Source organism: Natator depressus, chromosome 12, assembly GCF_965152275.1.
Source record: "Natator depressus isolate rNatDep1 chromosome 12, rNatDep2.hap1, whole genome shotgun sequence".
Classification (NCBI taxonomy): domain Eukaryota; kingdom Metazoa; phylum Chordata; order Testudines; family Cheloniidae; genus Natator; species Natator depressus.
Genome location: NC_134245.1, coordinates 39,188,093 through 39,215,188, shown reverse-complemented (window position 1 = coordinate 39,215,188; position 27,096 = coordinate 39,188,093). Strand labels below are relative to the sequence as shown.

Here is a 27,096-nt window from a genome sequence, read left to right as displayed (position 1 = left end):
TGCAGGGGGAAGCAATTGAATCAGTCCTCCCGTGCTGCATTTGTTCACGTTTGCTTTAATAGCTGTCATCACTCAGCAATGGTATTATATTGCCTGCTTTGATAAATGGATTGAAAGGTTCTCTTAATTTCTGCATGTATCTAGTGGTGGGTCCCCGTATCTGTTCTTAGTGCCAAGCCCATTTACTTGGGTTGTGCACTGAAGAGCCCTTGGGGGACTGGGAAGAGGAATCTTTCCTGTTTGGCTATGGAATAAAGCCGGTCAACCACTTCGTAGCTGTTACTCCAGTCTCAGGACAGGAATAGGCACTGCAACTTCAGCACCTCTGCACCACTGATGTGGCAAATCCTCCACTCTCTTGTGCTCCCCGTCACTAGTGCGCAGGGAACCCCTGTTGCACTGCTCTCTCAATGTGCTGGTTTGAAGAAACTGCCCCTATGCCTGGACTCACTCCAGGTTTGTTGGAGGTGGGACTTGGCACATGAAGGGATCTCAGGACGTGGTGTTTAAAGAATGGATCTATGAAAGCTGAATGGACTTAAATCTTTGAGTCTAAAGCAGATGTAATCCAGGTTTTCAAAAGGATGAAAATTCCCTTTGTTTGTTTGGATCTTTATTGCTTCAGCAGAATGTTTAGCCTATGACATTTCCAGTGGGTTTTCCGTGTTCTTATGTATTTTGAAAGTGAGAAACATATTTAGAAAACAGAATTAATTGTTCTTAAATTGTCTGGAGCCCTTCGTTTCAGGAGACGGGCTCGTGTGAAATCTCTCTGCCTTCCCGTTCGCAGCCCGCAGAGATTGCTGGCGCGTCACTGCCATCTGCTGTTAGTTACGTGGAATGTAAACCTGCTCCAGCGTTTTTTGTAGCATTAATCTTTTCCCTGAAGGAATCTGATACTAAACAAATGCAAATGACTAGATTAAATAAATTATATGTATATATCTATATGACAGTAGGTCAGAGCAGACTTGACCTTTAATAACTGACAAGAAGAGTTTCCCATGGATGTATGGGTACTGAGAGAGAGGAAAGAGAGATCAGCATTTACAAGGCTACTGTTTCATAAGAGGGAAAGCAGAGGATTTCTGGAGACAGAACAGGAATTGTAACTTTTCATTCATTTTACTGCAATCCCACATTTCATTTTGTTTTTCATCATTTAAATACTCACACACACCCCCACCCGCCCATGGGTCAGCTGGGTTTCCTCACTGACCATGTTTATCCTCTGCCGCCTGCACACTGGGACAAGATCATTCAAGAAGCAAGAAAACAAGGGAGGCAAATAGCCTTGGTTCACATGCTTTGGCGTGGTCATTATCTAAGCGTCTCCTAATCCATCAATTCATAGGCTAATCCCCCAAAATGCTCATTAAAATGCAAATATTCTTCTCTCTTTCACCCTCAGCCTTCAGAGGCTGCTGTCTTGTACTTGGTTCCTTAAGAAATTTTACAAAATACCTTACTGCTAATAATTACAGCCTCTTTCGGGATCAGGAGCAATTTGAGGGGTTTCACCAAACATGTAGATTTGCTCCCTCATCATGTTACTGGAGAGAGGGGTCACCACAACAGACTGCAGATCTCAGAGGGGAGGCTAATGCAGGTGTCTGTTACTGAAAATGTGGAAGGCAGTTTCATAACCATCTGCTGAAAAGGGATTTGTGGGCTTGCCTGAGGACTGTAGGGATGAAATTCCAAAGGTGTAGATAGACGGACCCTGCTAGCTTCAGTCACGTGTGAAGGTTCCTTTTTCAATGAGAATATCAGAGTGGTCTTGTGTACTAAAAATGTAAATGCGTCTGTTGTGGCTCAGGGCTCATTGTCCAGCTCCTCTTCCAGATCTTGACAGTTTAATTCCACAAGGCTGATTTTATGTGTTTGTTTCTTTCTTTCTTTTTTAACAGAATTGGGCTCCTCCAGGCTGTGAGAAGCTAGGAAAGTGTTTGGAACCTCCCAAGTCCAATCCAAAGAAATGCTTTTGGCCGCACTAATATTCCAACACGCAGGGTCTGCTCGAAAGCCGTAAGCAGCTGAGGTCATGGTTCACAATGCACATCGACACTTGTGTTTACGTCATGGAAGGGAGTGATGTAAGATAACATCACATACTCTTCAGAAAGGACCATGGTTACAGCATTACTTCTCAGGGTTATAGCAATTAGCTTTTGTTTAATTCAGTGTCTCTCTTAATGGGTCAAATGAGATGTTGCTGCAATACAGGGTAAATTTTCAGTAATGAATATAATTTTTAAAAGATATGACTAGAGAAGATTTTCAGCCAATCATAACTCTCTCATTCCCTCAGGAATGACATGGCTGTCCAGTCAACTTGCTCCTTTCCCACTCAGGCTGTTCTCGTGGATAACTCTTCATTTAAGTGGCCAAAAGTGGCCTCAAGGGAAGGTCCAAGAAGAAGGTTGCCAAGAACTTTCATACCCTCCAGATAGAATATGCCAGATTTGCTTTGTTTTACTTTCTAGTCACATAGGAATAATGTTTGTAGCTAGCTGCAGTAATTTTCAGTAACTGTTTTTTAAAATTGTACTTATGTTGTAAGCTCTTTGAGGCATGGCTTTATTTCCCTTTTATCTTTTTAGTGTGTGTACACAGCACCTAGCACATTGGTCCCTGATCCTTGGTTGGGCTACTTATGTGCTATCACACGACAAACAACACCAACGGGCTCTGTGTCTCCCTGCTGTAAACATTCCCTTCAATAGCCCAATATTAACCAGCAGCTTCCAGGCGGGAGAATGCCCTGTATTTCTCAAGCATGAATCTGCAAACACAGCTGTGGTGAGCATGAGCTAGGTAATGTTTGTAATGCACTTTGAAGATGAAGAGTGTAATGTAAGTGCTAAATTTTCCTACAGTATTACAGGGAGTTCCTTTGGGACCCAGGGATGGCCCTCCGGGGCTTAGTGCATGATCCATTCACTTCAGAAAATCTGGGTTCAGATATGGATTTGGTCATACTTCCAGCCTGCCAAAGGAAGTCACTTTTCAGTCATATGGGCACAGCCAGCTGGAGGCTCAGAAAGGCCCATTTGCATCAGGATCTTTAGTCTTGGCACCGTTCCCAGTTTATGCTCTATGGGGAATTCTTCTCGCGGTGCAAACTGTCCAAGCGCTGCACTCAGCATCCTGGGGCCAGCATTCCTGTAAGTGTAGTTCTCAGGAAATGTGGATCCCCAGCAGAATTGCACATGGAAGGCTCTTCCCCTGGCTCTGTATCTGGTACTCATGCGCCTCGCTAGTGCTAGCGGCTTTCTGCTGCACAAAGAAAAGTCCTGTGCAGCTTGTCTGGGCCACTGAAGACCCCACTTCTGTCGCTCCAGAGCACCCATTTGTCTTGATGCAGAGGTGAGTTGCTTCAGGAAGGAAACAATCAAGATATCCCACGCTGCTGCACAGCTCTTCCACTCCTCCCCCCACCAAACCCCACAACTCCAGATAAACGGAGACAACCAGCTTCAGTGCCAACCATTATACCACCCTTTGCGACCCTGGCTCTACACCTTTTGCCCACACAAGCTCTTCCCCTGCCTCCAAGCCTAAATAACCAATCCTTCTGTTCCCCAAAGTACTTACCTCCTCTAAACCCCTTCACAGAGGCTGGACAGGCCCACAGATATAGGATTGTCAAGAAGTGACACTGGAGTTGGCCTTGGCGCCCTTGGTGTCAGGAATTATAACCAGGAATTATCACCCTCTAGCAGAGCCCTCTTAGTATCTCTCAGATCTGCTCGTCTGTCGGCGTGATTTTTCTGCTGTTCTTCATCGTATTTACCTTGTGGGTTAGAGTGTTCCTTGGTATCCATCAAAGATCTCAAGGCATCTCTGGTTGAGTCCTAACATATTTTATGTATGTCATCACAGTATGGCTGGTGCAAATGGCCCATTTTGAGTGATACGCTGGATGACCGGAGATGATGGATTGGATCCTGAGTGTAGCCAAAGGAATCATTACAAAACCGGCACCCCCGTTTCAGATCTCTCTCCTCTCTGAGCTTGACTGCCGCTGGGGCCTGTCACCCAGAAATGCTCAGAGCTTTACTATCCACATTTAATACTCTGCACTATCAACAGGCATGGAGATCAGAAGATGTTGGATTCCTTCATTATGATGCTCTGAAAATCACTGTCAACCTAAAATGTAATCATTATGAATGTAACGCTATGAGAGCCGTGGACGAAAGGCACCATATAAACAGGGGTCAATGCTTGTTCTTTGAGCTCCAGCCCAAACACACTAAGTTATTGCTCATTCTAAGCATTTATACCATGCTTGTCACAGTAGGATCTGGGTGCCTCTTATCCCATGTATTCCTTACCTTCCTCCCCCTTTTTCTTTCTTTCCCAGCTTATCATCTGTCTCGAAGAACTGCTTTTTCACTCTCTATACTCTCTTTTTCCCTGCTGATACAGGCCCATCAACTTCCTCAGTATTTGATCAGTTACATGTAGCCCTGATTTTCACCACTCTGACAAGTCAGTTGCTTGAGATAACACTCCCACACTCCTGATCTCTGTGATCAGAAACAAAGGAACAGTCAGACACCACAAGCCATCATCCTTAGTACATCTGACTGTTCCTTTACTAACTTTAGACTTTGCTGACTCCAGGTGGGTTGCATCAACTGAAACATTCCAGAGGAGCAGATGATAATGACATTTTCCCTCCTGTCTTTCTGGTTTTCTAAGCATCATACTGTTGTATTATTGTCTGGAAAAAAAGTGGGGGGGGGAGGGGAGAGAAACCAACTTAGAGAATGTGCAAAAATAAATAAAACTGATGCACAAGCTTGTAAAGCAAAATGGCAGTGCACCCAGCCAGGGCCCCTTAATGGAGGCACAGTAAGAGAAATGTAACAACCTGGGGATCCCATGATGGCTTGTTCTGATTACACAGATATCAAGAGTACTGAATTGATTAGGTTTTACAAACAGCCTTAAGTGTTCATTATAATATTTCTAAGATATTGAATTTATAACATATCTCTGGGGTCTGTGATGTGATGTGGAAACAATCATGCCAAAGTGATAAATGCTGAGAAGTGCAGCATTTAGAGCCAGTTTTTTCAAAAGGGTGTGTGCAAAATGTCTGCATGTGCACATTTATTTGCAGTAGTTGTGCACAAAAATAGCCGTTTAGATGTCTAATTGATCTAATTAATCACTTGCATGTGCTGTTATGACGAGTGAATACACAGATTTTGCACACATCTGCATGCAGAATTCTGGATGCTGTAAGTGAATTGACAGTGATATTTGTTTAATTCTCTGCTCTGCCCTTGTTTCTTTATAAGAGACAGAAATTTCATATGAAGGAGCTATTGCTTTAAATTAAAATAAGAATAATTGTAGCAAATGGAAATAGCTGTATTGTTAAGAAGTATTTTTAATCAATGCCTCTTCCAAAAGTGGACAGTTTTTAAACTTGTGGGCCCAGGGGAATTGAAGAACAAAATAAAAGGGTATTTGATCAGCATGTGCAGCGTGTATTTTCTGAGTCTGACAAACTGAGAACACAGCAACCGAGATGCCAGCACTAGGATTAGAAACAACTAGAAACCGGCCTCTCTTCACCCTAGCAGAGTGAGAGCAAGTTGGGGTGAATGGCAGGATTCTAGCCAGGTGCTGATACAGCTCTGAGAGATGGAGCACAGTCTAGGATGGGACTGGGAATCAGGAGAGTTCTTATCCCAGCTCAGCCAGTGACCTGCTGCATGACCTTGGGTAAGTCACTTCCCCTTTCTGTGCCTTTCTTCTCCTCCCACCCTTTATCTTGCCTATTTAGACTGCGAGCTCTTTGGGGCAGTGCCTGTCTCTTACTGTGTTTGGGGAGTGGAGTGGGGGGGAGAAGAGTTCCAGTATAATGGGGCCCTTTACACACTACTGTCATACAAATAAATACCTCACATTGGGACAAATTCACTAATGAGCTCCAACTTTTGCACCACTCTGGTCACACAGAGCAGCTGTAAATTTGGCTTACCTGGCTGGGTAAGGTGAGTTTATGGTTGGCTTCTGTCACTGTAGCAGCACAAAGCAGCCAGAACATATTGGTAAATCCTGCCCTTAATATTTATATAGGACCTTTGATGCAACTTTGATCGAGGCTCCAGCTGCCCAGTGACCCCACAGTGACCTCTCTGGTTTGGGAACTGCCCACACTGAGGCCGGAGTTGGTTTTCTTGTGGCTGTTGGCAGCTCAATCTTCTTTCAAAGGCAGGCAGGCTAGCAGGTGGGTCTGGCTGACTGGCTGGTCTGTTATTGGCAGTGATGGTTTCTTGGTGTTTTGCTCTTTTAAGAGGTGTAGTTTGGAGCAGCACATAACATGAACTGAAAGAGGACTTTTGTCTTGAGATTATTCATGGTTATGTGATGTTCCCTTCTTCTTTATATTTAAATATGCCTCCTAAATGGCATAAGCTTAAAAGCTGCCTAGGCTGAGAGACCAGGGAATTCCTTCCTTGACTTTAATTTCCAATTAGCTGATCCAGGAGACTCCAGAGATGGCCCCTTCCTCACCCCTTGAGGCTATGTTATCATCAGCCCCTCAATGCAAAGAAGCTTCTGAAATTGATGTAACTAATAATCATGGGAAAAGTCCTACGATATTCACAGTCTATGGCTCCAAAATTGGAGGCTTGATTTGAAAACCTGCAGCAACAAATGGATTATCTCGGTAGCAAATTAGTCTCTGTGGACCAACAATTTGGGAATCTGCACACTGGAATTGGAAACCAGCAGATCAATTCCAAACACACCCAAGGTTGATGCTCTGCAAACTGTGTTGAATATGGTGATGAAAGATAACATGCCTCTGCATTTTAAATGTGAATCCTTGGAAAGCAGTATTAAAAGTGAAAATGCAAAGGTTCTGAACTGACCTGCCAGAATGGAAGGGAATGAGACCTGTACATTTGCTAATCAAATGTTGAGCCAGGCGTTGGAACGGAGTCCTCAGGTGGGTATTGAGTTGACAGAGGCTAGTGGGTTTTTACTAATGGACCTAGAACTAATATTAATGAGGAGGAGACGACTGTTGGACTTTATGGGGATATTCATTTTAGCACCTGATCCTGCAAGGTTCTGAGCTTTTTCAGATCCTGTTAACATCAACGGGAGCTAGCAGTTCTCAGCTCCCTGCACATTTAAGCCTTTTACTGAGGTATCAGATATGCCCCCAGGGTCACTATCTTTAGTAACGACTTCCCAAAGCCATGTCACTCTTTGTAAAGTGAAGCTGATAAGGTGAGTAACTTTTGGAAGGCTGAGTACCTTGTTTTCTAGGGATGACAACCTCTCCTCAGAACACTAATGATTCTGAACAAAGAAGCACTAATGAAGAACTCATGAGGATAGGGAGCTACTGTTTTCACCTCTTTCTTTTTTTCAAAAATATTCCGATTCAAATCGGGGAGATAAAAATTGAGTGGGATAAGGCAAACTGTTCTGCAGCATGGATAGTGGCTGTTTCACCAGGCATGGAAGAGGAATCTCACACCAGTGATCTTGCTGCTTTACTGTGCACTGGAAACTTTACAAACTGCCACACACAATAATTTTTCCTTTTTTACCAGGTTTTATAGCAGCTACTCCCAGAACTTCAAAACCCTGCAAACTGCATTGGATTTCGATTGGTGTCAGGATGGTGGTCTTCTTAATGAGTGGCTTAATTTCTCTTTCTTGAGACTTATTTGGAAATGTATGGTTTTGCTTGAATGTTTTTGGCAGTGTAAATGTTTGGTACAAATTTCCCATGCATTACTGGAAGAGGTAGTACAGAGTAAGGTAATGTTACGGTTTATGTTTCGTCTAGACTAAACTGTTGTTTTGTTTTTTGTTTTTTTTTAAAGCATGTGAAGAATAACAAAAAAAATATTTACTTCTCATTTGGGTGGCTTCCTCTTCTCTTAGGGTTATTTTTGACCCTTGAGCATTGTTTGCTGGATTCATGGCATATCCTCTGCTGTGGTTTATATTTATTCCTTCTTCAAGATCTAGTTAAAATCCTATAAATATTTTTTTAAATAATTCCATAAGAAGGTAGATTTCCAGGCAAGAATCTTTCACCTTTTAGGAAAGAAGAAACGTGAAATCAGTCACACTCCCTGAGAGAGAGCCAAGTCAGCAGCTGGCTTTTGGCTTTTGTTGCATTTTATTTCCCTGGAATCAGTTAATACCCTTCTGGGTGATATCTAGGTTGGATGGGAACGAGAGTCCTCCATTGAAAGGGATACAGGCTATAAGCACCGGGAGATGTGATTTGAGGCATTTGTGCCAAATCCACCAGTTCTGGATCACTCTCAAAAACCCATTTTCAATGACTAGGCCAGCTAGGGAGCGTAAGGAAGCCAGTAGGAGGCTCTGGATTGGACCCTATGTCATGAAAAGTCTAAGCAGTCATGGATTTATGGCTAACTGTAAACTTACAGCATTAGACTATGGTGCATTTGACTTTATTACAGAAACCTTCCTAATTATCCAATACCAAAGCAGATTCCAGCAGAATATGCGTTTCCATCAAAATCTAAACCTTTGGCGAAGTCTGGTGGATTTCACTGGAATTTCTTTTCAGAAGAAAACCAGGGAAAAGTTTTGACAATGTTGAATCAGTTTCCGACATATTTGGAAGGAAACATTTCAGTTTTTTGTTCTGAAACGACATTTTCAAAACTTTATTTTGTGTTATAATTCTAAATTTCAAAAAATTGAAATGAAATATTTTGATTATGAAGGAGGGGTTTGTGGAATGAAGCCAGATTTCCAAAGCTTGAAATCCTTAGTGAAATGAAACTTTTTCCTTCTACCAATGAGTAGTTAATCAGATTAAAGTTAGATATCAATGTCTTATAGACAGGTGTGTATATAATACTTTGTACCTCTCGCATCAGGATCTCAAAGCACTTTTTACAGGCTTAACTAATTAAACTTCCCAGAACCCCTGTGAGTGAGGTGTAGCCTGGTTAATTTGGTATGTTTGGGTTGGTAGTACTAATGGGTATCTTAAACCACAGTGACTTGTGCTAAGGGTTCGGCCTCCTGAACGCCTAAAGTATCTGGATCAGTAGAGTGAGAATCACCTTTAGGAATTCCATTAGGTGTAGAGACTCCAGGAGCCCATGAGGAACTGTGAGTGTATGACATGTGGTTACAGGTTATCAAACATCCTCTTATTGACCATTTAGTTAAGCAGATGAACAATGCCCCAACTACTGAAACATATACAGAGATAGAGAGAAACAAGGAGATGTCCAGCATCAATGATTTCATACTCTCATCCCCTAGGGAAACATCGAGATGGGTAAAAAGATCGTCAGATGGCCTTCCTTTTGGGTGTCCCCGATGTGCTTCCCTCCACACTCGGGCTGGGCTACACGTTTTATCTTGTTACTCTTACGCCCGCTATGCTTGTGCATCAGAGTATCACCCCTTTTTCTTATTTGTACTTCCACGCTTTATTAACTTAGGCATGGCCTGTTTCTCATAGGTTATCCCCTTCACTTAAAATCATAGGGATGGAAGGGACCTCGAGAGGTCATCTAGTCCAGTCCCCTGCACTCATGGCAGGACTAAGTATTATCTAGACCATTCCTGGCAGGTGTTTGTCCAACCTCTTAAAAATCTCCATTGATGGAGATTCCACAACCTTCCTAGGCAATTTGTTCCAGTGTTTAACCACCCTGACAGGAAGTTTTTCCTAATGTCCAATCTAAACCACCCTTGTTGCAATTTAAGCCCATTGCTTCTTTTCCTATCCTCAGAGGTTAAGGAGAATCATTTTTCTCCCTTCTCCTTGTAACAACCTTTTATGTACTTGAAAACTGTTATGTCCGCTCTCAGTCTTCTCTTCCCTCTTCAGCTTTCCTTATTCTCATTAACACACACGAGTTACTATGGTAAATTGAGGGTATTACAGAATTCTTTGAAAAGTTACTACAGGTCATCTTGCGGTATTAACTGGTACATTGAGGCCTATTTCCCAGGACATCAGAAACTCATACATCTATTACTGTATTTCACAATCTTACTGGCCCAGGGTTATCCCTCAGCCAACTTGTCATGTCAACCTCTTCCAGGCCTGAGACCTTCGATGGCCAAGCTAAATCTCTTACTGACCGAAAGCATGTAGGCCTTAGGTTGATGCTTTACCTTACTTATCCTATGACTTAAACTTATTAACCACACATTGATTGTATTATGTATTCATATATTCATCTATCCTTGCAGTTAATTTAGATATAATCAATCACACAACTATATAATTATATCAAATGATTAACTACAGAGGTTAGTAGTGATTGCAGTCACATGGAACATAGTCTTTCCAGGGTTAGCCATATAACATCCCAAGTATTTCTTGACTTAAGGAGGAGACACAGTCCATCTCAGTCTCCCTAGCTTGTCTAGTCAGACTAGGTGGTCCAGATCTCACTAGTGATAGTCCAGAACTAGAAGCAGTTTGGCATGAATGCCTCACCCGTGGAGAGGTCTCTGCCTGGCTCACACTGGCAGGAGAAAATTTGTCTTAGGCAAATTCTTTTCAGATGAGACTCTCACTGCCCATCCCCCCTCATTCTTCCTTAAAAGTTATTAACTAGTTGCAAGGGTGGGGGGAAGCATTAGATACCAAAACCCAATCTATTGGCTGCTAGAGCAGTGTTCATCTTGTCTCCTTTGAAATGGAGGAATAGAGGGGGGAAGAGCTTGTAGGGGTTGGGGCACTTTGATTTTTAAGGCATCTGACTTGGTGCAATCTGGGGCATGGCAAAGGGCAGAAACATTGTTTTTCAAAAGTATGTTTATCAGCTCTCTGGCAGGGCTGATCTAGCATTATCCGGGGAGGGACCTGAGCCTCTCTCAGAGGCATGAAAATCCCCCTCCCTTCGGATTGCGGGTAGAATCCTAACAAAGAGCTCCTAAGAGGCCCCTGCAGCACATGGGTGTGAGACTTCTGCTTCTCTAGGAGAAAATGGCAGAGCGTCATGGGGATGCCCACTTGGCAAAGTGGCATGGTGCCTCGTGTTATCAGTGCTAGCAGAGCTTTTGCAGATAACATGAGAGGGTTTCAAAGAAAAAAGGAGAGGCAGCCCAAATGGGAGAGGATGGTGAAAAGTAAAACTTGTGCTCTGGGGTCACAGATCCATCAATGATGAATGGAGGAGGATGGAGATGATTTAAGCTTGGATTGATGGCACATTGCAATGTGGAGCTCCCACTTCCTAGCCAGTTGGCTATCCCTGGTGGGCAGGAAAATTACCTGAATAATTTCTTTCTGCTGAGAAAGCAGCCAAGATGCTGGAATAGCTGGCTGCACTGTACTTCAGTTGATAAAGCAGGAAAACAAACTCTTCTGATCCACCTAGAGGAATTAACAAGAGAGCCGAAAAGTCTCTGTTCCAATGTAAAGTTACGTGCTTGACTGTGTTCTTTTCTTCAGTTGTTGAAGGGCTGTTGACTTGGGCCAGCTGTTGCATAGAGGATTTGCTGGTGGCAGATAAGCTAATTTGACTTGGGGAAAGTCCTATTCCTAATGGGAACTGCTATGAAAATAACCCACACTGACCTTCTCCTGCTGTTGTCGCTCTCTCTCTCCATAGAGTGCTTTCTAAGAAACATAAATCCCTCAGAAGTGACAACCTTTGCACTGACCTTCAACTTCCCCCAGGCTTACACTTAATGCCAGGTGCTCATTAAAACAGGTGTCTTTTTGTCACTTTGCCAAAGCGGGTCCATATCCCTCCGTGTATGGAATAGGTAGGAAATACAGCCATGTAGCCTGCAGTATGTGGTACACATCTCCTAGGGGGTTGCACCAAGAACATCTGACTTCTCTTTGAGCAGTCATCTACCCATATTGAGGGTGAAGTCGTGTAGGAGCAGGATGAAGACAAACCAAAGCCAGGTGCAGGCTATGCGCTGTGTGTCTTAATTCATCGTGCCCTAGTCACAAATCACCATGGCATTCTTTCCTGTAGGCTGCACTTCCTGAGTAGGCACACCCTGATTTCCACCTCCCTGCAAAACGGAACTACTGCCCATGGGATATGAAAGCAGCAAGGGCTGTGAAAAACAAACACCCTTTTCTTTAGAGATACATACCAGAAGGCAATTGGGCCATAGCAAACTGCAGAGTCTAGATAGCAAGTCACATGACTCTTGGGTTAATTGACAACCACTGGTATTGCTACAGCCCTGAATGAAGTCCGTGCAACCCCCGCATTTCTACAGCAGGTCTACTCCAGCCTGCTTTCATTTGATTGGTCATAAATTGGTACGAAACTGTGGAAAAACCTGAGTGTCTCTGGATTAAGTTTAGAAGTGTGTGCAACAAGAGTGATGTAGTGGTGGGAGTCTGCTATAGACCACCGGACCAGGTGGATGAGGCTTTCTTCCGGCAACTCACGGAAGCTACTAGATCACATGCCCTGATTCTCATGGGTGACTTTAATTTTCCTGATATCTGCTGGGAGAGCAATACAGCAGTGCATAGACAATCCAGGAAGTTTTTGGAAAGCGTAGGGGACAATTTCCTGGCGCAAGTGCTAGGGGAGCCAACTAGGGGGGGCGCTTTTCTTGACCTGCTGCTCACAAACCGGGTAGAATTAGTGGGGGAAGCAAAAGTGGATGGGAATCTGGGAGGCAGTGACCATGAGTTGGTTGAGTTCAGGATCCTGACGCAGGGAAGAAAGGTAAGCAGCAGGATACGGACCCTGGACTTCAGGAAAGCAGACTTCGACTCCCTCAGGGAACAGATGGCCAGGATCCCCTGGGGGACTAACATGAAGGGGAAGGGAGTCCAGGAGAGCTGGCTGTATTTCAAGGAATCCCTGTTGAGGTTACAGGGACAAACCATCCCGATGAGTCGAAAGAATAGTAAATATGGCAGGCGACCAGCTTGGCTTAATGGTGAAATCCTAGCGGATCTTAAACATAAAAAAGAAGCTTACAAGAAGTGGAAGGTTGGACATATGACCAGGGAAGAGTATAAAAATATTGCTCGGGCATGTAGGAAAGATATCAGGAGGGCCAAATCGCACCTGGAGCTGCAGCTAGCAAGAGATGTCAAGAGTAACAAGAAGGGTTTCTTCAGGTATGTTGGCAACAAGAAGAAAGCCAAGGAAAGTGTGGGCCCCTTACTGAATGAGGGAGGCAACCTAGTGACAGAGGATGTGGAAAAAGCTAATGTACTCAATGCTTTTTTTGCCTCTGTTTTCACTAACAAGGTCAGCTCCCAGACTGCTGCGCTGGGCATCACAGAATGGGGAAGAGATGGCCAGCCCTCTGTGGAGATAGAGGTGGTTAGGGACTATTTAGAAAAGCTGGACGTGCACAAGTCCATGGGGCCGGACGAGTTGCATCCGAGAGTGCTGAAGGAATTGGCGGCTGTGATTGCAGAGCCCTTGGCCATTATCTTTGAAAACTCGTGGCGAATGGGGGAAGTCCCGGATGACTGGAAAAAGGCTAATGTAGTGCCAATCTTTAAAAAAGGGAAGAAGGAGGATCCTGGGAACTACAGGCCAGTCAGCCTCACCTCAGTCCCTGGAAAAATCATGGAGCAGGTCCTCAAAGAATCAATCCTGAAGCACTTACATGAGAGGAAAGTGATCAGGAACAGTCAGCATGGGTTCACCAAGGGAAGGTCATGCCTGACTAATCTAATCGCCTTTTATGATGAGATTACTGGTTCTGTGGATGAAGGGAAAGCAGTGGATGTATTGTTTCTTGACTTTAGCAAAGCTTTTGACACTGTCTCCCACAGTATTCTTGTCAGCAAGTTAAGGAAGTATGGGCTGGATGAATGCACTATAAGGTGGGTAGAAAGCTGGCTAGATTGTCGGGCTCAACGGGTAGTGATCAATGGCTCCATGTCTAGTTGGCAGCCGGTGTCAAGTGGTGTGCCCCAGGGGTCGGTCCTGGGGCCGGTTTTGTTCAATATCTTCATAAATGATCTGGAGGATGGTGTGGATTGCACTCTCAGCAAATTTGCGGATGATACTAAACTGGGAGGAGTGGTAGATACGCTGGAGGGGAGGGATAGGATACAGAAGGACCTAGACAAATTGGAGGATTGGGCCAAAAGAAATCTGATGAGGTTCAATAAGGATAAGTGCAGGGTCCTGCACTTAGGATGGAAGAATCCAATGCACCGCTACAGACTAGGGACCGAATGGCTAGGCAGCAGTTCTGCGGAAAAGGACCTAGGGGTGACAGTGGACGAGAAGCTGGATATGAGTCAACAGTGTGCCCTTGTTGCCAAGAAGGCCAATGGCATTTTGGGATGTATAAGTAGGGGCATAGCGAGCAGATCGAGGGACGTGATCGTTCCCCTCTATTCGACACTGGTGAGGCCTCATCTGGAGTACTGTGTCCAGTTTTGGGCCCCACACTACAAGAAGGATGTGGATAAATTGGAGAGAGTCCAGCGAAGGGCAACAAAAATGATTCGGGGACTGGAACACATGACTTATGAGGAGAGGCTGAGGGAGCTGGGATTGTTTAGTCTGCAGAAGAGAAGAATGAGGGGGGATTTGATAGCTGCTTTCAACTACCTGAAAGGGGGTTCCAAAGAGGATGGCTCTAGACTGTTCTCAATGGTAGCAGATGACAGAACGAGGAGTAATGGTCTCAAGTTGCAATGGGGGAGGTTTAGATTGGATATTAGGAAAAACTTTTTCACTAAGAGGGTGGTGAAACACTGGAATGCGTTACCTAGGGAGGTGGTAGAATCTCCTTCCTTAGAGGTTTTTAAGGTCAGGCTTGACAAAGCCCTGGCTGGGATGATTTAACTGGGAATTGGTCCTGCTTCGAGCAGGGGGTTGGACTAGATGACCTTCTGGGGTCCCTTCCAACCCTGATATTCTATGATTCTATGATTCTAAATAGCCAGCTTGGGCCAGGGCTGACTCGCTCCTAACCTACTGGCTAGCCCACAAACGGCATGGAGACCTTCCAGTAAAACCCCTTGTGCGATTTATTTATACCCTCCACCCCCTTTGCAGACTAAGCAGCCTCATCCCAACAGTAACGTGGAATCAAGCCCTCCGTTCCTGACCGAGGAGCAGTCTCTTACTCATGGCACACCCCCCAGCTGCTTCTCAGTCCTTCTACACTTCCTTCTTGTGCCAGCTGGGCTAATGAGATAATTAGCCTTCTCCAGCCCATCTCTGTCTATCAGTCGGGCACAGGTCCTGTAGTCAAGTGCACTCTGGGGAACTAACTGGAGTTGCAGTGATCAGAGCTCTGGCCCAATTGCCGTTACCCAGTGTCATAACCCCACCCGGACAGGATCCTCTTGCTGCCTCACTGGCTGCTGCCCGGGAGCCCAGCTGCTGTTGCTGACATCGCGGAGGAGGAAGATAGAGCTGCTGCTGCTGGACTGAGTGACTATACCATCTTGGTTACCTCCTGGGCCTGTGGTGGTCGTTGCTTTCGTTGTGGGGAGCAGGGGGAGCAGTGCAGAGCCGGGTTCTCTGCTCAGTGTCTCCCTCTGGCTCCCTGCTTTTGACCCTGTGACCCTCACATCCTGGCAGAGTCCCTGCTATACAACCCCCAACTTGGTGTGTAGGTGGTGGAGTCCCCCTTGGTGTGCCGGAGGTTGGTCCTGGCAGGTACCACCCAGATTGGAGACCTCTTGGACTATGACTGAGGGGGGTCCCCTGGGGCTTGGCTGACGCATGGGGCTTTCCACCCTTCATGTTCCCTGGCACGTATTCCAGGAGGAGACGGCAGCCTTATCGCCTACCCCTCGGGCTTTCCTTGGGCGGGTCTTGTGGGAGGATGTTCCCTGCCTGTCCCTCACCCCTGGCCGTCTGGATCTTGTCATCGGGCCTCTGCCCCATGAGTCCTCCTTCCCCTGGCCGCTCCCCCTGCATGACCTGCAGCCAGTCTGTTTCTGAACCGCACGTAGAACACAGCTGTACGTGCTCATGCTCCATGCCTTTCACTTCCTCACCCTCATGACCCACCCCGACACCAAGGGGCGGGACCTCCCGCCATCTGTGCAGGGTGAGCAGCCCCAGTAGGCCAGTCTGTATTCTGCCCTGGACCCGCAGCCTGCCGGGGATACCGGTTGGCGGCTCCTTCACGGAGCTGCGAGCACGGGCGTGTACATGGGGCGGTTCACCCTCCTCCCCGACACCTGCCCCTTTTGTGGCGTGGGGGAGACCCTGGCACACGTCCACCTCGAGTGCGCCAGGCTGCAGCCCCTTTTCTGGCTCCTACAGAACTTTCTCCTGAGGTTCTGGCTGCACTTCTCCCCACACCTCCTACTCTATGCACACCCCATCCATGGCCCCACAGAGTCACGGGGCCTCCTCCTCATCCCCTTCCTGGCACTGGCCAAGATGGCTGTCCACCCTACCAGGAGGAGGCTGCTGGATGGGGAGGTGCTCTGCGACTGTGCAGCCTATTTCCGCTCCTCTCTTAGGTCACGTCTCCGGGCTGAGTTCTTCTGGGCCGTGTCCACTGGCTCCCTGGATGCCTTTGAGGATCAGTGGGCCCTGTCCTGGGTGCTCTGTTTGGTGTCCCCCTCTGGCTCCCTGCTTTTGACCCTGTGACCTTCACTCCTGTCCCTGTTTAATCATTTGTTGTTCCCCACCTTTACTTGAACCCTGGGTTTAGGGGCTCCTCCCTTTAGGCTGAGTGAGGGGCCTTCTAACGTTGCAGGCGGCTTGCGCCCACCTGCTCCTGGGAATTCAATAGGATTGCTGTTGCCCAGCTCTCTGTTGTACAGCTGCACACTTGTAGTGTTTTCTGTTACATGGACAACATACGCCATAGATATTGTGTGTTTTTTAAAGTGTGGGACTTGCCTAAGGCTGCAAAGATGATGGCAAGTTAGGATCAGTAAGGGAGCCCTGCCTACTAGGACCCGTCATTGCTCTAGGCTGCCCAGGGACCATCTTTTGGCCATTCAATAGGCTTGTTGTCCGTACAATAGGAAATCTCTAAACCCTTCAGCTGTAAGTCTCTTGACTAATATGTTCTTTGTATTAGTTAACTGATGTTTGAAGGTGCTGCAGAAGAAACAGGAGTTAAGAGTCTGTCAAGATGCTCTGCCCTGTGATGGGCTGATAACAGTTGCTGTGCTGAGTCATGTCACGCTGTTTGGAGTGGCTCACTACAGTGAGTACCAATCTCAGGGCAGACTGTCAAGAGGCAGGGCAAAAATTCCAAACTGTTGGTGACAGATGTGAACTTCTGGATCCCTGTAACAGTCTTACCATGGAGTCACAGACGGTCCCCTTAGATTCTCCAGTCTAGCTTGCCAGCCAGGCAAGCTAGACTTAGTGATAAATGATAAATGGTCATTTACACCAAAAATCACAAAATATTCAGGTTGCTCCCAGGCCCAAGAGGCCAGTCACTTACCCCAGATCATTTTGTATCTTAGATCTCACACCAAAGACCACACCTGTAGCCAATCCTGTAATAAACTAACATAAAAGATTTATTAACTAGGAAAAAGAAATGAGAATTATTTACAGGTTAAAGCATGCAAACATGTACACAGATGAGTTGCAATCTAAATCTGAAGAGTGCCAGAGTTGTAGTGATCTGTCTTTCAGGGCAGACCAGGAGTAACCCATGGAGATCTCTGGCTTCAGTTTAGTGTCTCTAGCCCTGTGCAACAACAAAGATATGGAAAATTTTCCTGTGTGTCTGTTTTATTTCCTTCATTCAGCCTCCAAGTCCCTAGGATGAACTTCCTTGCATGTAGCATTTCCAAGGTGTGATAGGGCCATTCACCAATCCTTTGTATTGTGATGTTCCTTGATGGCCCCTCTGATTTTGGTAGTTCTTCTGGCAGGGGGAAACACTCTTCCCATCTGAGTTCACACATTTGGAACAAACATTTTCAAAGTTATCAAGCAAAACTTATATATTTCCTTATAGCCTGGTAAAATACAGACATTACAAATAAGATTAATGCATGCCGCAACTTACAAACATTCTATACAGTCTAAACACTAAATACGTTCTTATAAAACTAATACCTATTTCGAGCAACACTAATGCATGAAGAACAGGAGGACTTGTGGCACCTTAGAGACTAACCAATTTATTTGAGCATAAGCTTTCGTGAGCTACAGCTCACTTCATCGGATGCATTCAGTGACCTGATCTGGGCACCATCTATGAGTTTGTCAGTTCTTAGCTAATGCCTGCAATCTTTACAAGAGCTGGCATCTGGCCTGCCAGCATCTCAAGCCATTAGCCCAGAATAGAATTATAGAATATCAGGGTTGGAAGGGACCTCAGGAGGTCATCTAGTCCAACCCCCTGCTCAAAGCAGGACCAATCCCCAATTAAATCATCCCAGCCAGGGCTTTGTCAAGCCTGACCTTAAAAACTTCGAAGGAAGGAGATTCCACCACCTTCCTAGGTAACGCATTCCAGTGTTTCACCACCCTCCTAGTGAAAAAGTTTTTCCTAATATCCAACTTAAATCTCCCCCACTGCAACTTGAGACCATTACTCCTTGTTCTGTCATCTGCTACCACTTTCAGGTAGTTGAAAGCAGCTATCAAATCCCCCCTCATTCTTCTCTTCCGTAGACTAAACATCCCCAGTTCCCTCAGCCTCTCCTCATAACTCATGTGTTCCAGTCCCCTAATCATTTTTGTTGCCCTCCGCTGGACTCTTTCCAGTTTTTCCACATCCTTCTTGTAGTGTGGGGCCCAAAACTGGACACAGTACTCCAGATAAGGCCTCACCAATGTCGAATAGAGGGGAACGATCACGTCCCTCGATCTGCTGGCAATGCCCCTACTTATACATCCCAAAATGCCTTTGGCAACAAGGGCACACTGTTGACTCATATCCAGCTTCTCATCCACTGTAACCCCTAGGTCCTTTTCTGCAGAACGGCTGCCTAGCCAGTCGGTCCCTAGTCTGTAGCGATGCATTGGATTCTTCCGTCCTAAGTGCAGGACTCTGCACTTGTCCTTGTTGAACCTCATCAGATTTCTTTTGGCCCAATCCTCCAATTTGTCTAGGTCTCTCTGTATCCTATCCCTACCCTCCAGCGTATCTACCTCTCCTCCCAGTTTAGTGTCATCTGCAAATTTGCTGAGGGTGCAATCCACACCAGCCTCCAGATCATTTATGAAAATACTGAACAAAACCGGCCCCAGGACCGACCCTTGGGGTACTCCACTTAATACCGGCTGCCAACTAGACATGGAGCCATTGATCACTACCCGTTGAGCCCGACAATGTAGCCAGCTTTCTATCCACCTTATAGTCCATTCATCCAGCCCATACTTCTTTAACTTGCTGGCAAGAATACTGTGGGAGACCATGTCAAAAGCTTTGCTAAAGTCAAGGAACAACACGTCCACCGCTTTCCCTTCATCCACAGAGCCAGTTATCTCATCATAGAAGGCAATTAGATTAGTCAAGCATGACTTGCCCTTGGTGAATCCATGCTGACTGTTCCTGATCACTTTCCTCTCCTCTAAGTGCTTCAGAATTGATTCCTTGAGGACCTGCTCCATGATTTTTCCAGGGACTGAGGTGAGGCTGACTGGCCTGTAGTTCCCAGGATCCTCCTCCTTCCCTTTTTTAAAGAACTGAGCATCCTCACACTTTTTACTTGATTTTTTTTCCAGTTTATGCAAATGAAGCACCAGGTTTTAACTATACAAAATACATACTCCAGGATGTACTAGTCTGTGCTTAATGTTCAGGTCGTGCTGTGACAGTCACCTATTTTATCAAGCATTGGAGAGGGTGAGAGATGTAGCGGGGGTGAGCCTGTGGCAGAACAGGGAATGGGTTTGCTTGTTACTGAATAACTACAGCTGGCTTTTGGTAGAGGGCGAAAGTGACGTGTCATCCTGAGCTTTATAATTGGTAACTTTTTTCTTTTTTCTGATTTTTTTTTTTTTTTTAAGGCAGACCTATAAACCAAATTCAGACTCCTCTCGGAGATTCTGCGGAGCTCGCGCTGTTGCTTCTAACACTCTGCCGCTGAAGTGGCTTCTTGTGTGGTGCAGCAGGTCCCGCTGCAGTAGGACTAGCTCTTCCCTTGGCCCAGAGAGGATGCAGGTGAGCAGTGTCATGGCAGGGGCGGACAGCGGAGTGGCCTCACAGGGGACAGCTCCTCGTGGCAGGCCGGTGATGTGGCCCGGGATCAGTGTCATGAGGTCACTGCGTGTGACATCACCAGAGTGCTGGCCTAGTGCTGGTATCATCGCGGTGCAGGGAGGGGCTGGGAGTGACGTCCTAGTGCGGCTGCGATGACCTCACAGCAGGTGTAACAGCATGATGACGTCAGGTGTCAGCCCGGCTGCTGTGGGTGGCCATGGTGGAAGGTGACACCCCGGGGATGTTGTCATGGGGCACCCATGGATGTGAACCCATGATGCCGCGGGGAGGGCAGGTGCTGATAGCATGGGGCATACCACCAGTAACAGCCCCCTAGCTTCCTCTCTACCCCTTTCCAGCTGCCATGGTTCCCCGCCCTCCCCCCCCACACACGCTTCCCCCCTTTCCAGCTGCCATGGTTTCCCCCGCATTCCCCCCCTCCGCCTCCAGCAATGGTTTCCTCCGCACTCTTCTGCCTCCTCCCCCAGAGCAGCGCGAGGCGCTAGGCTGGCCGCTGGGCGCCTGCGCAGTGCTGGCGGGGCACGCGGCAGCATGAGCGGGGAGCTGGGCGCGCGGCGGCACCTGTTGGAGGAGCGGGTCCGGCCCTTCCCGGACTTCCCTTGCCCCGGGGTGCTCTTCCGGTGAGGGGCCGGGTCAGGGAGTCAGGGGGGGCTGGGGGCGATGAGGGAGGGAGGGGGCGGGTCAGGGAGCGAAGGGGGGCTGGGGGCGATGAGGGAGGGAGGGAGGAAGGGAGGGAGGAAGGGAGGGAGGGGGCGGGTCAGGGAGCGAAGGGGGGCTGGGGGCGATGAGGGAGGGGGCGGGTCAGGGAGAGAAAGGGAGCGAAGGGGGGCTGGGGGGTGAGGGGGGGCGGGTCAGGGAGCGAAGGGGGGCTGGGGGCGATGAAGGAGGGGGCGGGTCAGGGGGCGAAGGGGGGCGGGGAGGGAGGGGGCAGGACAGGGAGTGAAGGGGGGCTGGGGGGGTGATAGAGGGACATGGGGGCAGGACAGGTTGCGGGGAGGGGAGCGCTGTGCAATTACACTCATGCAGCATGCACACTAGGGCACAGCGTGAAGTTTGGCCCTGGCACACGGATGGCGCAGCTGCAGAGTCCTACTGCCCTGGCGCTGGGGATAGACCTGCTTGGCCTGCCTAGGTTTGTCCTTCGTCTGCGCTGGCCTTTGCCCTGCACGCTCTGAAGCAGGCAGCCCCTGCCCACCTCTGCCCGGTGCGCTGAAGCTGAGCTCAGGGGTACGGCCCATGACCCGCAGGCTGCTGCAGTCACTTGGTCAGTGAGCAGCCAAGTTAAGCCTTAGTCCTGCCAGCAGTTACATATGGGAGTAAAGTCATATTCTATGAAACTGAACTGGTGTGTAGCTTTGTAGTCGGGCCAAACTCTCTCCCAGCATGTTCTTATCTGAGCACCTTGTCAGCTGTAGCTGAGATTGGTCAGGTTTATATCTGGGTTATATCAGTGGGTTATATCTCAGCAAGTAAAAAACACTTTGCAGATGCCCAATCAAAGGCATTTCTTAATGAGGGCTGTTTCAGCTTTTTTTCTGTAGCAGTGTCATACTTATTAAAAAAGTATGAATTTCATTATAAGAAGTTATTTTTCCATCACACGTATTTTCAAAACATCTGAATTGTTTTGCCTCAGAAATAGTCACCATCTGGAAATTCTCAGCCTAGAGTGTGAACACTTTGGAAAGCTCTGAGCATCTGAAAAAAGGATTAGAATACAAATGCTTAGGGAATCGTAGCAGCAGTTGCTAGTTGTCTAGCTATAGGACATGTTTCTTCACTCAGTGCTGAGCCCAACCACTGTTTCAAGAGATCTTGTAGGTAGCCCCTTTTGCAGCTATTATGAACCCCTGGAAATGGAGTGATGACTCAAATCCACTTGTAGAAACCAAGTTTCTTAAACATGGAGCGGGTAAACTGTGGGCTCTGATCTGTGTAATGTAGCTTTCAGGTTCCAGGGATAACTCATTTTGTTCTTCTGTTTTTAGTGATATCACCCCTTTGCTAAAGGATCCTATAGCCTTCAGAACTGTGGTTGATCTTTTGGAAGCTCATTTGAAGGCACGCTACCCACAGATCGACTTCATTGCGGGTGGGTATCATGATAAATGCTAGGGAAACGTCTATAAAATACAGTACAGAACATTACTGTCCATCCATACAGAGATTGCATGGTAAGCAAAGGTCAGAAACAACCACTTTAACGAGGCAGGAAAGATGGTAGAACATCATGGTATTGCAGCATTATGACTGTTTATCATAACGTTTTATTCTGTACCAAACTACGTAACACTCGTGTGATGGTTGTTTCATTTTTGTGCTGTACTTTTCTGACATGCTGTTTTGAGTGTTGAAAACACCCTCTCGATGAACATTTGGCAATAATTTCCTTTATTTAAAAAGATTTAATAACAGTAAGCAGTGAATTAGCCAATATGAGTTAATTACTACTCTATCTTCCTTAGTCTATAACTTGCCTTTAAGCCAGGTCTAGTGTTATATAAATAGCAAAAAGACAAGCTGTGTTTCCATTTTTCCACTTGTCTCAGAGTGACTGGTTACAGACCAACTGTAGCTGTGCCTTATGGAGATAACTGTCCCATTCCAACGAACACGTTGTTTAAGGATATTGAGAATAATAAGTACTGAATGGAAGAGCGGTGATTTGACAATAATCCAATGTCAGTGAGTCTAGTGGACTCTATTCAGTTCTTAGTGGCTGTGATATAAACCCATCCTGATGTGATACTGAGTTTCTGGCCCTACAGTTGAATTGATATTGAGACTTAATTTCTTATTAGTACAGACAAGAACCAGCTCACAAACTAATAGAGGGAGCTCCTAACGTAGATACTGTGGTGATATATGTGGAACTCCAGGTTCCGGGCTGCATTTCGTAGTAATTCTGTGTGAATACAAACATACAATACAAAGTAGGTGGGATTGCAAGTCAGTACAAATAGCTGCTAGGCTCCCTGAGTACAGGAAGATAACAGAAACATTGAAGATTTGCTGAGAGAGTGAAAACTGAACCATTTCCCTTTAACAGTATTTTTGCTGCTCTGCTTCCCATAGGTCTGGATTCTCGTGGTTTCCTCTTTGGCCCAGTTCTGGCACAGAGACTAGGGATTGGCTGTGTGTTAATACGAAAAAAGGGAAAGCTTCCGGGTCCCACAGAATCTGTCTCATACGCTCTTGAATATGGCCAGGTAATAGCCAGAAGAGAACCCTTGGTGGACACTGCTGTAATTGCTAATGTCTTGTTTGCTGAAATCACTGAGCTACTTTGGGGATGAGGTTGGTGGTGAGGTGAAGCCCATCTAATAACATTTGGTGCTAGAGACTTTCCCAACCACTGTAGCCCTTCTGGGGCTGGTGATGAGAACACAGCAGTGGGAGTCAGGCATTCTAAGTTCCATTCTGGTTGTGCCCAGTGTCTAGTACCTACCTCATAGGGGTGGTGTGAGGCTTAACAGAGAGTTAATTTTGCAAACTATTCTGAGATCTTTGGAGAAAAGGTACTTAGTTCAGACAGCTGTTAGGTGGGGCTTGAATCTGAGTGTACGTATTATTAATAGTACTGAACATAAAAACTAATGGCTGCTGATTTTTAGAGGAACCTAGTTAAAGGACTGACAGCAAGTCCTGTGCTTCTGGAGAAAGGCCAGTGGAACAGGGAAGAGGAAAGAAGGGGGCGTTGCACGAAGATATCCATTACTTTTTCCCACTCTTGCTTGTTTGAGTAAATGCTCTAGTAAAATGCTCTTTTTTTTAATGGTTTTAAATTAGGAAACACTTATTGCACAGCAGCTGGTTCATGCCTAGCCCTTATTGGAAGAGAGAGAGCATAGGCTTAATAACTCTGCCTTAGCTAGCTAGCTAATGCTGCTGGAGTATCTGGCAGGTGAATACTGTTGAGGCAAGCCTTCCCTAGCATAATACAAAGTTCTGTGGTAGTCATAAGCATTGCATGGGTTCATCTCTCTTGGAGGACAGAGAAAAGATGCTTCCATGGCTGGCTGCATATCTACAGACACCATAGGGCTGAAACCCGGGACTTTTTGCACCAAAACCATAGGAGTCTTGATCATGCACACTTAGGCCAGTGTATTACAAACAGGAGTTCCAGTCCCATCTGGGGTGCTGTTCTGGGAGAGCTTATCTAACAAAAGGAATAGAATACACTGTTAGTGTGCATGATTGGGACTCTAAAGATCTGCTTTAGCTCGAGACCTGTGTATGTAGGTGCTGAAAGTCAGGATTTTATTCTTGCTGATGAATGTAATGTCTGCATTTTGCTACACACTAACATTTTTGAAAGCAGTGCTCTATAAAGTGAGACTAGAACAAAGTTGCCTTTTCAATCCTGCAGGCTGAACTTGAAATCCAGAGCGATGCTGTGGAACCAGGAGAGAAAGTGGTCATCATTGATGATCTGCTTGCAACTGGAGGTAAGAGCAGTCGCTTAGTTAAGTCTGCTCCATGTGCAGCTGTGCTGTAACTGGTATTGCTCATTCTATCTCAGGGTGCTCTCTGCTGAAGCTGCTTTGAAGAGGACAGAACCTCTTTGTTAAAGTGTCCTTGTGACTTTATGGGGAGAGGGATGCAGCAGTTAGCCAATTGGGGTTTATATTGTGTCTGAATTACTGTACTATAGTACCTGAAATCCCTGCCCTAAGGCCCACTAGAGTTCAGCTTGGCTTAAAAAAATAAAAGCCATGTTGGAATCCATTGTCTCGTTCTTGGCTTTGCAATGCGCTGTGTGATGCTTTCTGAAAATCGGACGTTACCTGTTTGCATGCTTCTAACCATGTGATTAGCGATGGCTTAAAGTTGGAACTAAGACTGTGTGCCTTATCTGATGGTAATACTTGGAGTGATTGTCTGTCTCTCTCTCTCTGCTTAACATCCCTGTTGTGCAGGTACCATGTGTGCAGCCTGTGAGCTGATGAAGAAACTGAAGGCTGAAGTCCTAGAGTGTGCGGTGGTCATAGAGTTAAAATCTCTGAAAGGGGCAGAAAAACTGAAACCGTTCCCTGTCTACTCTCTGCTGCAATATGACTAATGAGCTTCAGATCAGAGAAGGTTGTTGGTCTGATTGCAGTTGCCTTCTTGGTGAAGATCTGCTGCTGTTTCTTATCTTGATCAATTGTTTGAAGGCAACAAGCAGTCCCCTCCTGTTTTCTGAAAAAGGGAGGAAGCTGCTCCCCATTACAGCAAGGGCAGTTAGGCCTCTCTTGTTCCAGCTCAATTCTGCTACACTGTTTATGCCTCCTTATTCTGGGGAAACTGACAGAGCCAAAGGTAGTGGGTTGTTTTTTTTTTTGGGGGGGGGGGGGGGGGGGAGGAGTTGTCCTTCGATCTAAAATATCATTTAGAAGCCTTTATCATTCCAATTTCATGTTAGATTTTGCTGTGTACTGCTACAGCTGTGGGTTTGGTGAGAAATGAGGAAGGGCTTTGAGATTTACTTGTGATCAGGGAAGGAATCAGTTTCTCTAGATCAGTGAAAACTAACATGGTATTGGACATCTGTATGATGGCCTCTTTTACTGCATCCATATGCTTGGGTTACAGCTGTTCTGTCAACCCTGTGAGCTGTACACATTGGAATTCTTCAATTTGCAGTGCTAATGGAGTGGTGGTGACTTGTTCAGTATAAGAAATGGGTGCAAGGCCCCAGCATGTCTCACTCATCCTATCTCATGTAAAACATACAACTTTTTACATGCTCCCTTCTCATATATACAGTAAAGTTCCCTGAATTCTGCCTTTATCCTCAGGTTCCAGCATACTGAAAAGTTACTGAGCTTGGGTTGATACTGTTGTCTCCCCTCCCCCCAGCCCCTTCCAATCAACTTCCTTGTTCCAAAATACCCTCCAGTATTGGCACAACCTAAAAAGGAAAGAGAAAGGGGAACTTTGTTCACTTTGAGTGCTTTAGCATGAGCTCTAATATTAACAGCATTCTAGTTACGATGGTGGAGAAAGTTTGATAGGAGTCTTTTTTCTAAAAATCTGCCTAATTGCAGTGTGTGATCTAGCTGTAACATCCAACTCTGTCACAAACACTTACAAATCAGAGCCAGGGTACCCAAATCTCCCTATGGATGAGAAAGGATGCTTTGGATTGTAACTAACATTTGTAATGGCTGTCTTCAATTGAATCTGTAGCTGATTAGTAAATAAATATTGACCTTTTAATTCTCAAAACTATCGTGGTAGCAGGATGAAGGGGGTGTGTATTTCTATGACCATTTCTCTTCAAGAAACCAACATCCAGTGAAACAAGCCATCTTGTGACTTCAGTGAAATACAAAAGGGTTGGAAGTTAGGCCAGCCCAATTGCTTTACATGCTGAGCTGAACCTTTAAGATATCTTCCTCATATCTGGTCTTACTGAATTCCTCCCCAAGCCTTGCCCTTTGAGCTCTCACTGGAAGATGCTAGAGAAGCCAACTTTGGGACTTGCTCCTCCTAGAACTAATACTTAATATCTAATTCTGCAAGGTAAAGAAAGGTAGTTAGTTATTCAGTGCCTTGAGCGCACGGAAACTGTTGCTTCCCTGCAGGTGTGTGAAAGTGCACCTTATACATGGAGAACAGCCCAGGTATGACATTAAATCAAATAGGCATGCAGTTAAAGAATAGGAACTGTAGAGGGTTTGGGCATTTGTTTCATTGTAGGCTGCTTTTGTTACTGTATACTCCCCCTCCACTGGATAGAACCACCCGTGGGGCGACACTGCTGAAACCATACAACTTGTCTACAGCCTGAGTTGTGTTTAGCTCCGAAGGGCGAGTGTTGAGTGGTATAGGCCTCCCTCTAGTTACAGACCAAGTGTCCTTTACAGTGCCCCTGGCCTGCTTGCTTACCAGATGTGTAGCCAAGCACTTGTAGTTAACCTTAAACATCAGATGTTCAGTTTCTTAGGTCTATAGGAGTACTGGGGTTAATTTGCTCCT

At 46.1% G+C, this 27,096-nt stretch overlaps 2 protein-coding genes across 6 annotated transcripts in view; both read left to right on the top strand.

Moving 5' to 3' along the window:
* GALNS (galactosamine (N-acetyl)-6-sulfatase) overlaps window positions 1-5,491 on the top strand; it is a 66,889-nt gene extending 61,398 nt beyond the window's left edge. For 3 of the 4 annotated variants that reach the window (XM_074968911.1, XM_074968912.1, XM_074968913.1), the window contains one exon: window positions 1,911-5,491. In XM_074968911.1, the coding sequence (XP_074825012.1) occupies window positions 1,911-1,997 (87 nt within the window). In that variant the 3' untranslated portion in view covers window positions 1,998-5,491. The remainder of the gene's footprint in view (window positions 1-1,910) is intronic. The other variant, XR_012641585.1, reaches the window with a different exon arrangement.
* A 15,104-nt stretch (window positions 5,492-20,595) lies between these two features.
* APRT (adenine phosphoribosyltransferase) lies at window positions 20,596-25,474 on the top strand. 2 transcript variants are annotated; one of them, XM_074968909.1, is made up of 5 exons: window positions 20,596-20,750; window positions 22,119-22,222; window positions 23,206-23,339; window positions 24,503-24,581; window positions 25,053-25,472. In XM_074968909.1, the coding sequence occupies exons 1-5, from the start codon at window positions 20,662-20,664 to the stop codon at window positions 25,193-25,195; spliced, it is 549 nt and encodes a 182-aa protein (XP_074825010.1). In that variant the 5' UTR covers window positions 20,596-20,661; the 3' UTR covers window positions 25,196-25,472. The 2 variants fall into 2 exon arrangements, with proteins under 2 accessions (XP_074825010.1, XP_074825011.1); XM_074968910.1 differs by lacking the exon at window positions 20,596-20,750 and adding an exon at window positions 21,115-21,262 and having other exon boundaries at window positions 25,053-25,474.
* The last annotated feature ends 1,622 nt before the right edge of the window (window positions 25,475-27,096 follow it).

Bases quoted from the DNA above. Each gene is read 5' to 3' on its own strand.
- APRT (XM_074968909.1), top strand. From the start codon at position 20,662: ATGAGCGGGGAGCTGGGCGCGCGGCGGCACCTGTTGGAGGAGCGGGTC. The intron at 20,751-22,118 runs GTGAGGGGCCGG...TTCTGTTTTTAG, and splicing joins TGCCCCGGGGTGCTCTTCCG to TGATATCACCCCTTTGCTAA. The intron at 23,340-24,502 runs GTAATAGCCAGA...TCAATCCTGCAG, and splicing joins ACGCTCTTGAATATGGCCAG to GCTGAACTTGAAATCCAGAG.